The sequence below is a fragment of the Vanessa cardui genome, chromosome 26 (genome assembly GCF_905220365.1).
Source record: "Vanessa cardui chromosome 26, ilVanCard2.1, whole genome shotgun sequence".
Lineage (NCBI taxonomy): Eukaryota > Metazoa > Arthropoda > Insecta > Lepidoptera > Nymphalidae > Vanessa > Vanessa cardui.
In genome coordinates, this window is record NC_061148.1 from 8,007,165 (window position 1) to 8,022,359 (window position 15,195).

Sequence of the window (15,195 nt, forward strand, 5' to 3'; positions counted from 1 at the left end):
CTTAATTATCTTTTTAGTTTGAAAGTGACCCCCTCAGCCATATCTACCATTTAAGAGAAATTTACAATAACAGCGGATAAGAGAAGAAATTCTGTAACATTGAAGCAGCGTGGTGAAATATGCTCCTATCCTTCTTCTCAAAGGGAGAGGAGGCATTAGCTCAGCACTGGGAAATTTACAGGCTACCGTTACTATTAAGAGAAGTTTGCACTATTGAATCCTATGCTCATAGTATCTTCAAAGTATAAAACAAGAATAGGAAAAACCAAAGTTATTGAAGCTTCAAAATTTGTTAAACCAAAATGTTTTGAGTTAACTTAAATGTTGCAGGGCTAACAATCCTTTGAGGAGTCTAGAAATAATCAGTTGCCTAATGAGCTGAAGAAAGAAGCAGGTCTTGACAAGATGATAAAAGTGGAGAAGTAGTAGCTTTGGTGCAACTTTGAGAAGGCCAATATCCAGTTGTAGATTACGATGATGTTGATGAGAGATCCTGACTTCAGCACTTAGCTTAGTAAGCAATACTAAAAATGTCTTATTTTATAGATTAAGTTTTACGTTTTATGAATACTAGATAATTTTAGCTCTTGCTACTTCATATAAGAAACTAGATCCAAGACGGTGAACAAGAAAATTAAAGAATTTTTCAAAGGTTTCACACATATAATCAGAATATAACATTGAAAAATTACAACTAGGCGTTCGTTTGTTACGAAACATTGTTTAAACAAACAGATCTAACATTTAGATAATAACTTACACTTCGAGGAATAATTAAGACGAGGCTTCATTACATAATTTAAAATTAGATAATTTTGTAAACACATAATTCTTATAATATAAACACCTTATTTCTACAGCAAAACTCATCGCCAAATATTCAAAAATCCAAGCCCATTCCAACCCATTTGAGTAACACTCATCATGTATTTTACTGCAAATAGCAATACTAATATATTTGAGTTCCATTGTCAGTGAGCCAGTTTACTATAGGCACAGGGGACATGCCATTTTGCTTCTCAATATTAGTAGCGATGTGAATAATATTTAATATTTCTTATATCAATATCATATCTTATACCAATTATCATACTTTCCTAATACACTTTTTTTATTTATGTAAATTAAATAACATCTGAAATTTGTACATTCTAATATTAAATAAGCTATTTGTATAATAATAGAAATATAGAGGGGATCGGTTTAACATTGTAGAAGTTGAGTCCTGTCGCGCCATCTAGTATCGAGTTACGACAAACTGAATAGTATTAAAACCTATTTGGACGATAAAATATTTTTTTCGACATTTCCTTATCGGTCAATGACTGAGTCTTTTATGTGCAAAATTATACTTTAATACTGGAGACTTTGATTTATCAGCTATATAAGCTCAAGAATTTCTAATCCGTATTATTTTTATGTAAGATAATCCATTTATTAAGAAAAGCTATATAATAGGTTATACTCACCTCGTTGGTAGGTCTGGGTAGGTACAAGCGACTCATCAAACATTCTACCATCAACCAGAGTACTTTACACAAATTATTTCTGTAATGTTGGTGGAATTTAAGGAATAACTGAAATTTCTCACAGCGCCAATGATAATTTATATAACATTAATGTCTATTTCACCAAAGGGCAATTATCATACGCCTAAATATAACATAAAAAGGCTATATATCTTCAAATTATTATTTCAAAACAAGTTACCAAAAGTCATACTAAAAATAATAATTTATTAACTATGCAAGTGCAAAAACTATATAATTTTCGAAATGAAATTAACAGCGAGTAGAACCGCGGAACACACATTGTATACAATACAACAAATGGAAAAAATTTAATGTTATTAATATTTCGTTCAAGTTTTTTTTTATAAAAGACAGATAGCACAATATGTACTATTAAAATAAATAAATACATATATCTGTTCTTAGAAAGAGATATATATTATAATTAGCTATAGACAGCTAATAACTATATTCTTTTATATATGTATATAATTTTTCCAGTCTTTTTTGTTGCGTACCATTTTCCGAAAGTTTGCCTTAATTTGTATCTTTTCGGCCCGATAATTTCTAATACATCATAGATCTTATAAATTACATCTAAAGTTATTCTTATATACTATAACAATGTTGCGTCTGTGTATCAACTGCAGAAGCTTACATTTCTAGGTAACACATAAATCCTGATGATGATCATAATACACAATACAGTATGAAATAATTAATACCTATTTTGTAACAATTACATCCGTATAGCAATCATCGACTTTGGCAAACTTAATCAATCTGCCCTCTGACACGGACCTCTTTTAAAGTTTGCCAAAATTTTCTGTTCAATCCATGTGCCAAGTTGTTCCAGAAAACTCTTCTGATTTTATTTATTTGACGTACTTTCCTCAATTTTCGATCACACAGGTCATTTATTTCTTATATTTCTTATCTCTAGCTCTCATCTTCTTATTTAATTTTTCTCGTATCGTGAGCCGAGATGTCCCAGCGGTTTGAACGCGTGCATCTAACCGATGATTGCTGGTTTAAACCCAGGCAAGTAGCATATTCGTGTGCTTAGTTTGTGTCTATAATTTATATCGTGCTCGGCGGTGAAGGAAAACTTCGTGAAAAACACGCATGTGTCAAAAATCACAGAAATTCTGCCACATGTGTATTCCACCATCCTTATCTGTATTTTTCTTGTACATTTTCATGACAGCCGAGATTTTCTTCTTCGAGATTCTTCCTGAATTAATTGTTTTGTTGAAGTTCTTGAGTAATTTATCTTTCTCTCAGGGCTTCTTTCGTGCTAATTATAATGACCAATTAGTGATTCGTACTGAAGATATTTCAATCTTTGAATAAGTTCATTAAACGTTTTTGAAGTACGTCTTGGTTTCTTCTCCCTACATAGGTTATCCAGCATCATTTTTATTGTAGTTGAAGAAGCTGTTTAAAACATTTAGGTTATGTAAATTATTTGGATAGATTAGTCTGCCTTTTTCTTTTATCGATCCTAAACTAAGCAAATACATCTTTATATTCTAGTCTTTCGCCAGTTTCGTCGTGGCTGATATAACTTACGAGAAAGACAATTTTGTGATAATTTCAAATTCGTCTTAGTATGATATATAATCCTTTAAGTCGTCAAGTGCAATCTTCGTAGGTGCATATATTCTCTTTAACAAGTAAACTAACAGCGAGAAAGTTTGGTATATAACCAATGTAGGAGAAAAAATAATTTGAAATTTATTCGAGATTTTTATCTCTTTCCACTTCACTTTAGTCTCTCTCTCCCTCTCTTTATACAACAACAACAACGACGACAACAGCCTGTAAATTTTGTTGATTTTATATATACAAATGGGCATATTTAGTTTTGCCAAAGTTTTTTTAGTAATGCCAGTCACATGTTAAGGCTGCGGTGTTGCAAGCAGACATGATGATCCTTTTCTTGTTTTTATTTCCTTTTTGTTTCACCACAACTTTGTTATTCTTTATATAAACGTGGTTCCCCCTTTCTCTCTGTAGGTGGAGCTCGTTTTGTAATTCCTTGCGTTTCTGCAGCGTTTCTTTGGAATAATCTTCGGTGATGTAAGTTGATGGTGGCATTTTATTTTTATTTTTGAGTATTTCCATCTTTTTGTTGTAGGTCGTAAGAGTTATTATTATCGGTCTCGTTTTCTCCGACGTCTGTTTCCCAATTCTGTACAATTTGCTTATGTCGTGATCATCGATTTTTACGTCCAACTCTTGGAGTAGCTGTGTAACATTTATAAATAGTTGATTATAACTGGTTTCGTTTTCTTTGAATCCGTGTATTATGATGTTGTTTTTCTTGATCACATTCTCTAGAGTATTTATTTTTTTGTACAGAATCTTTATTTCCGATTTAAGATTCTCGTTTTCTTCCATTATAGGTTTAATTTTATCGTCCATGGTCATCACGGCGTTTACTGTTTTGTCTGTTATTAAATTAGCTTGTTTTTCCATTTCGATTTTCATCATAGAATAGAGAGTTGATATTGTCATTTCTTCAGCCATTGTGATTTTTAAGGTTATTAATTCGTTGCATTAACAAAACGTTTGCTGAATGCTTGAATTGGAACGCAATAGTTACCTGTTATGTTGGCTGCACCGTAGGTATGTATTGATCTCAATTCGATGTGTCAACACTACGTTCTTTCGTTATGTTGTCGGCTTTGTTATTGGAATATTATATTGATATTATATTTATGTATATTTTCGTTTCTTTTTTCTTGTTGTTTCGTTGCAATTTTAACGTAGAGCGTTGAGTTTTTAATTTAATCCATGTTTATTTTACATTAGTTTATTTAGCAATTTGAGTGATTTTGGTTCGTTTAGACTGAATTTATTATTATTTATTTCGGAGAGCACTGACAAACGTCTTCACTGTTAGAACGCCGGAACCGGAAACATATTTATTACATAGACACAAGCTAGCAAGCGACATGTGTTGCAAGGACTCTTTAATTTTTTTTTTCAATATTTACTAAGTGTCATGCGCCATCTTTTACATTGAAGATAATATGTCAAAATCTATACCCAAGCGTTCTCTAAGTCTTTCCAAGTACAAGGTTTGAACTAAATCCGATATGATTAACCGTCCTTGTACATGAATTCCTCCAAAGGAGATGGACCGATTTTGATGACATTTTTTGTGTGTTTGACTGAAAAAATATAAAAATTAAATTAAATTTAAAACTTAATTCAAAAATTAAAAACCAATTCGCAATATATGTTGACCGTCCAGCAATTATACACAAAATATAGAGTAGCAGTAAGCGTGGATATATGTATATATGTGATTCGCGTCATTTTACATGAGTAAGCATCTTGAAGAGATTAACTCCAAATTAAGTTTATATAATTAAATTTAGATGAAATTTGTATCTCATTTCCGTACACACTTGCTGTGTTTTTGTTTAGCTATGAGGGTAGGTGAACCAGTGTACAGACACTAGGACAACTTTTTATCATTCCTTATAAGACCTATAGTCTGTGATGACTATAAGCCATCAGGCACATTTACCATACCGCCTTAGTAGGCGCTATGGTAAACACATACCAATAGAAGAGGGGATACTTTTCAAGTGACAAAATTTAATAAATTTTCCGCATTGACATTTTCATCTAGATTATTTTGATATTTATTTATAAGCCCAATGATAAAATCAGGATGATTAATATACTGAACAAGTTCAATAGTATTATTGGAAATCAACAAAAAAAAATTATAGAAACAACATCACAATTAAATCGAACACCACCAATCGAAGCGGGAAAATTATTACAATGGTAACACTGACGATAGGGGGTCTCATTTAATTGACGCCAAATGTAATAATGATAATGAAAGATTTATAATAAGTGTTTTAATTAAAAAAAAAATAGATGTGGGCACAATATAATATCACAAAATGAACAATTATGTTGTCCAATAATACTCAGATGTGTGTATGTATAATAATGTATATATAATAGAACAAGAACGTAACTTGGTTCCTAAATGACAAAATTATATTTCCTATAGTAAAAAGGCGAGACGATAAATTATTTGCGATAACCTTTACACCTAGTATTAGAATTGTAACATTCCTAATCGTAAATAATAGTTATACAGTTGATAATAAGCGTAAACATTTTTTTTTTTAATTTTAAAGAAAAAAATATTTAAGAGTTAACAATTCACTTCAGTGTAGTTTAAAACTTAGTTAAAATAAAAAACGACTAAGAATTTAAAATTATTCGAATCTTACATACGTAGTCAACACGGGTCATTTAACAGATAATATCCTGAACTATTTTGTATTCATAAAATTAAACTGAGGCATTTAAATGAATTAAACTGAGAACTAAATATTAAAGTAATAAAAAAAGAAGCAAAAAAAGATCTAAATATTAGTGTCTTGTGTCAAATTACTTTTTTGTTCCATTTTCTGTCAACACACTTGGCCCTTGGGGTAGTGCTGCAAAAATATGTATTAAAAGTATAACACCTCACCTTATTGCCTCCACTGGTGACAGGAGAGCCGGTTCGTTTTTACCCCTCGTGGTTAATCAGAATTACGATTCAACGGAGACATGCTGCTAGCATTCTTACCACCATTCCACGTGGTCAAGATTTATACAGTATAATATTTTTAATGACAATTAATGCATTTGTTTATATTTAAGCACTTAATGTTGATAAAATATATTAAAAAGAAGAGATGGTGAAACATTAAAACGTCATCATTGTTGTATACCAAAAATAAAAAAGGACCCAAAATGAACCTTAGGGGAACACCAACTTTGGAACAGAATGATCTTTGTCACGTTTATAGAATACTTTACAAAAGCTCAGAGCTTCTTTCGTATCTGAGGAATTCACTATGAGCCTGTGGAATTTAAGCTTTCATACAAAATCATTCATCAAATTTGGTTTAGTGAAAAAGCAACAGACAGATAGAGTTAGGTTCGCATATTTAGTATATATACAGAAGTAAGTTCCTCGATAGGTTTGAAGCAATTATATCAAGGGCTTTTCCTTTAACACCATTATTGAGCTGATAAAAAGGATTACAACAATTGTCAAATCTATATGATTTATTCTCCTCTTGAAAGGAGAGCTTGAAGCATTTCTCTATTTTGATAGTTATCCTTTATAGAGATAAATGGAGAAGGTCATAAGCTTTCCTAATTTTAAGTGTCTAAAATGCTTTTATAATATCCGTAGAACTAACTTGTTTAAATGATAATTCAATACTACATTCTGAAACATTATTTGTTAATCATTCAACATGCCATGATGATGCTCGATTTAATTGTGTTGTTTTAACATAATATATGTATTTATAATCAGCTATTGCACTAACATATAGTGGTAAGTCAAGGCTGTCCACAGTCATTGGCATTGTAGAAAAAATTACTACTCCTCCAACCACCAACGCGCCACCAACCTTGGAAACCAACTTCAAATTAGGAGAAAAATACTGTGAGCATTGCTTAATAAATGTTGAGCCTATCCTACCATTAAGTGGTAAGAAAAATAATACGACCATGGGTACGCCACTCCGAGTTCTCGGGTTCGATTTCCGGCAGAGTAGATGTACAAAAAAGTTCATTAGTTTTCTATGTTGTCTTTGGTTTGGGTGTTTGTGGTTCGTGGTTACGTCTGATTTTCCAAAACACAAGTGCTTTAGCTACTTACATTGCGATCAGAATAATGTATGTGATGTTGTCCAATCTCTTAAATTACATCCACTTCTTGGATTTCCGTATTCATAATCATCTTTGTAAGTCTCGTGTTAATCTTATAACATTAATTGATAACTTTTAAAACATTCAAACAATCGAACAATATCTATTCAAATATAGAACTAATAGTTTCTCCAGCAACAGATCACGAACTCGGCTAGTGTTATAATTTAAAAAGTATAAACTCGCTTTTTTATGATTAGAAAAAAAAAAACATGACGCAATCTATACGATTTTTTCCTACGTACATATCATCTAATTACGGCGACAATCACTATAACATAATAGAAAAATATACAATAAAATATATTTTTATATAATAATATTGTTACACAATATTAAACAAGAAAAAATTAGACGCTTTGCGCTTTATATAAATAAACGAAAAATCTTGTTGCGTGCCATTTTTCTGTCGACCGCAGACTAGGCACTATATTTTTTTTAACTGACCGCGTGGTTACAATCTCGATACATACAGCCTAATAATCACGCGTAATCTCTTAATACTGTCCTTATTGTGTATATATTTTTTTTAATTAATTTTTATCGCGATCGCCTTGACCGTAACATAAGCGAACAGGTTTCCCGCTCCAATTACCGGTACCATTGCCACTCGGTTGTAATTTGCGCTGTCAAAGTGACGTTGGAAAGCGCGCGAAACGCTCACAACCCGCGCGTTCGACTTTTGAATTTAACGTAAAAAGTGAAAATGAAGGAGCTTGTAGCTAACGAGTGCAAAGAAAATGGATCCATGATCGTGGCAAAGAATGGGAAGAAAATTGAAAAAAGTAAGTTTGTCTTATTTAAAAATAGAATTAAGTTTTTTTTTTCAAACAAATTAAAAATATTGTGTTTCGGACTTATAATTTTGGGCAAAGTAAGAAATAATGTTTTTGTATTTTTACGTGTTTAAAATATGAAAAAACATATTTAATTTTCTTTATTAATATTGAAAGATTTTTAGGGAAATATTTATACATAAATATAAAAATATTAATATCATTTATGTTAGAAGAGGTATATAGTATACTTCCTCCTATTTATTTATATACAAAGTATATTAAGATGTATTAGCTATTTAATATAAAAGATACAATAAATATGGAAAAATTACAATAATTCAAAATATGATTTATGGTCTTCTTTTAATAATATCTTCGAAATTTGGCTTAATACAATTCCACATTAACTATAATTTCTAGTTTCAATTAATTCATTATAATCCTCAATGCTTCCAAAACATATTATAACATAGTAGTTCCTACTATCTAAATAACCCATTAATTTAACAACAGTTATAAAATATATTCCTTATACTTCAATTTATTATTAAATTTGATTTTCAAGCAAACTAAAAAAAATCTTGGTCTTGATCAAATTTAAGAGTTCTCCATCACTGGACTTATATATTGCTGAGCTAAAAAGGTTTTATATGTAGAGCACAAAAAAATATTTATAACTTTTTCCTTTGACACAAAAAAGAATTAGAAAAAATTGATTAACCTTGCAACGACCTTGGGATGTGATTCGAGGTTTTTTATCCATCAGGATTTGATTGACACAAATGTAATTAGTGTTATATTTGACAAAGAGTCTGTGTCATTCTAAATTTAAAACTTTTATTATTATATATATATTTACCATTGAGAATTATTACAATGATCAAATAATTTCTGCTGTTAATTACTTTATTAGACTGTGAATTTTGTTACCTGATACAGGGTGGTAGGGCTCTGTGCAAGCCCGCCTGGGTAGGTACCACCCACTCATCAGATATTCTACCGCTAAACAACAATACACAGTATTGTTGTGTTCCGGTTTGAAGGGTAAGTGAGCCAGTGTAACTACAGGCACAAGGGACATAGCTTCTTAGTTCCCAAGGTTGGTGGCGCATTGACGGTGTAAGGAATAGTTAATATTTCTTACAGCGTCATTGTCTATGGCTGATGATGACCTCTTACCATCGGGTCTCATATGCTCGTCCGCCAACCTTTTTCATAAAATCAATTTAAAAAAAACAGACTAATCTATGAACTTTCATTATTAAATAAAGAGATAAACTAATATCTCGATAAGATCTAGGCAATGGCAAGCGAAGTCACGGAAAACGGCTTGATTAATTATAAAACAATTAAGAAATCGTTTTATTGAAGTATGACAATTGATTTGCGTAAAAACCTATTGAATTCAAGGTTATATAAATATTAATAAACAATACGTACAATATAAATACAATATTGTCATTGATTGGAGTTTTTCATAAATAATTGATATTGCTTATAATGCGAAACCTTCATTCGTTCGATCATTTCGATCTTCAACTGTTTTCTTAAAAAAAAAACTATTCTAAATTCGTAATTTAAATTCCTGTTCCATTCATATTGACTACTATCGCAATGCACAGGAGACATATTATTCTGCACAAGTGTGTGCTGAACACACACAAACACAGCTGCAATATTTATGTTCTCACAATCATAATCCAATAGATTGGAAAGCCATCATAGCCAAAGATATACACATACTATTACGTACTCTTCGAGACTCCGAAATATAATACTGAAATAACTCTGGAATCTGGATATGTCTTGAGATTTTTTTATCAGTAAAACAAACTGTTACTAATTAGATCTGGGTAATTGATATCTGCAGCTTCGTAAGCAATGAAACCTAAACGACAATTATAAAATCAAATCAAAATATATTTCAAGTAGGCTTTTACAAGCACTTTTGATTCGTCATTTAACAACTATATTAAGCGAAACTACCAATACGAAAAGTAGATTCTATCAAGAACCGGAAATTAGTTTATAAATCATTTTCTGCCCCGAAACAGAAATAGGGGTCTACAAATATACCCACCAAATATAATTTAATATAAAAAATGCCCGACAATGAAGGTTAAATAAATAAAATAAAACATAAACGGAAATATATAGATTGCTAGCTAGCGCTGTCCGCTAGCTAACCCTGGGGATTTAACCGCCCGACTTCAGCTATATCACCTAAACTGTCATTTTATGTTTATTTATTTTATTTATGTCTTTCTTAGGGACTAAATCATTAAAATGTGGATTAAAACTTCCAGAGGAATTTTATTCTAGGATATCAAAATCCTCGAAAATTGTACTGTTTTATAAAAAAAATAATTGCAGGCATTTCCTATATCCGCAACACAGCTACATATAACTGGTTTTATCCGGCTAAAATAAACATATTCCGTTTTAAAGGCTAATGCATTGATAGATTATATAGTCTGTGGGTCAAATCAACTTGTGTTATAAGCGAAATCGTTAAGTTTCTATTGTAGAATACTGATTGTCAGTTTCTTATGCGGTCCCGGAACTATAAGGGCCTTTTAACGAGCACAACCGCATGCGATAACTAGTTAAGCGATCCTGCGGCCCCCACCGACAATACGGAGAGGCTACCGCTGGTTTTTTAGTGGATATTCGAGTGTACCTGGGTACACTCGCCGTCCACGCCATCGGGGAGTCCCATATACCCCCCACTTCCATCACTTGGGAGAAGCGCGTGACGCGTTTTTCCAACGAGAAAAAAAAACGGTAAAAATAAAATAATAATAATAATATACGCAAAGTATTGTGTTTATTTTTTGTCTTATTTGAGAAATCCGAGAATTAAAATATGATACAATATATAGGAAGAATTGCGTAATACATTTTTTAACGGTACATTAATATATCTGTGTATATACGATATTTTTTTATTAGACAAAATGGCGCATAGTAAAATTATACTAACTATGATTAAAATTAAAAATATATTAATTCTAAGTATCTTTGATGATTTTTTTTATACATACATGCATAGATACCATCATATCCCAGAAAGGATAGGTACGTATGTATGTTAGGAGTATTTACTATTTAAGTGATTACACATTTTGATAAATAAAGGACTATAACCTCCAAAAGACGCAACGTACACAGTAATATGCCACGCGGGAAAAATCTTAAACTATGTGGCTCGTGTGAAATTACATTTATACTCCTTAAGGGTTTGTATATAAAAAAGCCTATGTTCTTACCTGAACATTCAAACCTTTTCAGAAGTTTCAAAGGTAACAAAGAGATTTAATTTCGCATTTAAAATATATGTATCAAAAATGGAAATAATTAATCTTTACTTTAGTATAAAACAAAGTCACTTAGCACTGTCTGTCCCTATGTACGCTTAGATCTTTAAGATTACGCAACGGATTTTGAAGCGGTTTTTTTTAATAGATAGAGCGATTCGAGAGGAAGTTTATTGTGTATAATACATGGACAATATAGTAAAGAAATGCTGTCAATTTTAGAAGTTTCTCATGTAATGTCGTTAATAAACAAATTCTGTAGTATATTTAGTATCTATTGTATATGTGCGAAGCCGGGGCGGGTCTCTAGTAATATATAATAATTAAATGACATAACCCATTTATTTTGTTACTATGTTATGTAATCGTATGTACCTACTATATTTACTGATAACCAGTTCTTATTTGTATGCCCATGACCTATGTCTGGTTCATGAAAAAGATCATAGATAACATTTATATACGACGTATGGGAGGTAGAGGCAGGGGGTCCGTTGGAGAATTACTAATGACCTTGATTTTTAATTTAACTTTCATTGAAGTACATTAAGACGTTTTTGCGTAAATAACTGACAAACATTACACTTCATTTATAATACAGATTACTCGGCTTGACCTAAGGTGGTATGGGAGAGGGGGTATTTATAGTACCATTTTCTGTACCATACAAAGATTATGTAAAAAAATTGTGTTTTTGATGGTAAGTCGTCACCACCGCCCATAGACAATGGCACTGTAAGAAACATTAACCATTCCTTTCATCACCAATGCGCCAACAACGTTGGGAACTAAGATATTACGTCCCTTGTGCCTGTAGTTACACTGGCTGACTCACCCTTCAAACCGGAACACAACAATACCAAGTACTGTTGATTGGCGGTAGAATATCTGATGAGTGGGTAGTACCTACCCAGACGGGCTTGCACAAAGCCTTACCGTCGAGAAAGAAATTCATGACGATCGATTGATAAGTTACAATTTGAAAGCATTGCCATTATTAATTTTAGATGATACGCTGGATATATTAAGCCTAAGTCCATACGTGATAGAAGCAAGACCTTGCTCGACGCTCTAAATGTCGCACTAAGACTCGACCTTAAAATGCTCTCAACGAGTACAACGACGGCGCACTTAAAATATAGCAATTTTGTAAAACATTTGCTTTCAAATGAAAAAGGTATTAAGAGAATGCTAAAGTCTTACAAATTAGATATAAAATCCACCTTCGGGGGATAAAGTACTTCACCGATTTGGATCTCAACAATTGGAGACTCAACAATTCAATATCGTAAGGAAGAGTGCACTTATAAATCTATATAGTAAACTAGTAGATCTATTAATACATGGACATTTTTTTAAATATATTTTTTTTTGTTTTTTTGCTGTCTGTACCCTTAGTCTCACGCACACTAAGACATCTTATAACAAGCGTCATTCACACTAATGCACCCTCAATAGTTTAATTTAGAAGGGCGCGTCTTCGTGAATGAATGTATAGTATATACTTTGATGTGCTGAAACCTACAAGTTACGACATATATATGTATGTATATGTGCAATTTTTCACGGTCATCGGTTAAACATATTTTTATTCCCAAGCATATATCAACGTAATTATTTTATACATAAGCAAAGTAAATAAAACCGATTACAATAAAAACTCACCTTGAATAAAAATTTAATGCAAGTTGATGTAACTGTAATAAAAATCACTTAAAAATCGTAATTATTAACAAACATTTGATATTAAATATATGAAATAATGTATATAAAAGATTATGATTTGCAAATTTCCGCTTAGTTAGATCTTAGAGAACGCTATGGTCTAATTAACATCAAGGCTTCATTGAATAGCGCTTGTAATGACTGACTGATGTCCTAGGGCAACCATGATTAATCATTCCTTAGGACAGTCTTGATTATCTGTACTTCTATACTAATATTATAAACTTGAAAGTAGCTCTGTCTGTCTGTCGCTCTTTCACGACCAAACCAATGTACTAAAATTGATTAAATTTGGTGTGAAGCAAACTTGAAGTCCAAGAAAATATATAGGCTACTTTTTTGCCTAACATATACAAACGCCTGCAACGCGAGCGAAGCCGCAGGCAACAACTAGTAGTAATAATATATTTCAACTAGTTTATTCCAGCTTTAACCGCTTGTAAAAGGGCTTAAGTCCCAACTACCCATGTAGATTTTTATATATGTATATACTTTATTCAAGTAAGCTTTGTTACAGCTGTTTTTAAGCGTTATACACAGAAAACTCGGCACAAAACTCAATGTGTACTATTCTCCAGTTATATCATAATGTATGTTAATTAAATACAATTAAGTTATATATCCTGCATCAAAAACAACGAATACTAATTTCACGATTTTTTATAATATACATAATATTGGATTGAGTAATACGACATATTTAAATTAATAACACTAACTATACAGTTATTTATATCTTATATATCTATACATATAATAAAATTGGAGTGTCTGTTTGTAATATTAAAATAACCCTCTTTTATTCAATGCTATATACATTGCTCGGTACATGCATGCTATTGCACGGTACATATACTATAATTTTTGTCTGTCTTTTGGCTGGACCGATTATGACGGGACTTTCACTGGCAGACAACTGGTATAATAAAGAGTAACTTAGGCTACAATATTATTTTTTTTGCTAAATTAAGGACTAAGGTTATACAAATAAAAATTAAAAATAAGATATTCTGCACATCACAGCTGCGTCAAAGGAAGGCCGAATGCTAGCAGTGTTTACGAAAATGATTTATCCCATCAGTACTTACCGTATAGTTTCATGATGACATCCATAATGTCTATAACAACAGAATAAAATAAAATAAATGTATATATTTATATAATCAATATTAGAAGATGATATTGCCGTGCGTCAATAGACACTCATTGTAAACAATTTTAAAATAAGAGTTATTAATAATTAAAAAAAAATGCTGTGCGTGCTTTTTAATCAGTAAGCGTTATATATAGATAATTTTGCTGTCAAAAAATAACTACTTTGTGGGGCAATTTATACTGTTTTACAAAAGAATACACTTTGCGAATGCAATTATAACTACCGGACTATTTCTTTTAAACAATGAAAACAATACGCTGAGCTACTTTCATCTCTCTTCTCGAGTCTCGGTATTTTATTTTACTTTTATATTTGTATCATGAAGATCAATAAGTAAGTAAAATGCTTTTAAATCAATGAATTGAATTTGTTCTATTAGTACAAAGTTAATAAAATTATGTAATACCTATAATACAAATTTAAAAATCCTGTATAGATAATAAGATATCGCGATCAGCTAAACGTCAGGCCTTTGACCTTTTGAAGTGATAGTCTTTTAATCATTGAGAACATTTTGTATTATTACAGCCTTTGCTAAACATTACTATAATTATTACCGTTTTTTAGTTGACCTATAACTTTTGATTTTTTTTTTCACATGCTACTGATAATATAAGAAAACAGAATTAAATTAAATTACATGTACAGTATATGTGTCCTATATATATTCATCTCGTTTACTCAAGGAAACTTGCGTATGTCAAATAATATTCTGCGACGTGATCTACCAATCTACACTGAAATAATTTTTTATCTAATTTAAATTTCGAATTGATACACTCAAAATGGTATCAAAATATTTCTAATTGGATTGAAGTTAATAAAGGAAAATTAATCGACTGACATAAAAGATCAAGTTAGGACAAGTTTTATCAGTAAAAAAGCAAATTCATGAAGCGTAGCCAAAAGATGATTTGAAAAGGAAAATATATGTATAAACATTAACAATGATATGT

The 15,195-nt window shown here is 31.2% G+C and overlaps 1 protein-coding gene across 1 annotated transcript; it reads right to left on the reverse strand.

The window, feature by feature from the left end:
• Positions 1-3,392: 3,392 nt before the first annotated feature.
• On the reverse strand, positions 3,393-4,043 carry LOC124540675. The gene has a single exon (XM_047118344.1). The coding sequence runs from the start codon at positions 4,041-4,043 to the stop codon at positions 3,393-3,395; it is 651 nt and encodes a 216-aa protein (XP_046974300.1).
• Between the last annotated feature and the right edge of the window lie 11,152 nt (positions 4,044-15,195).

Bases quoted from the DNA above. Each gene is read 5' to 3' on its own strand.
- LOC124540675 (XM_047118344.1), bottom strand. From the start codon at position 4,043: ATGGCTGAAGAAATGACAATATCAACTCTCTATTCTATGATGAAAATC.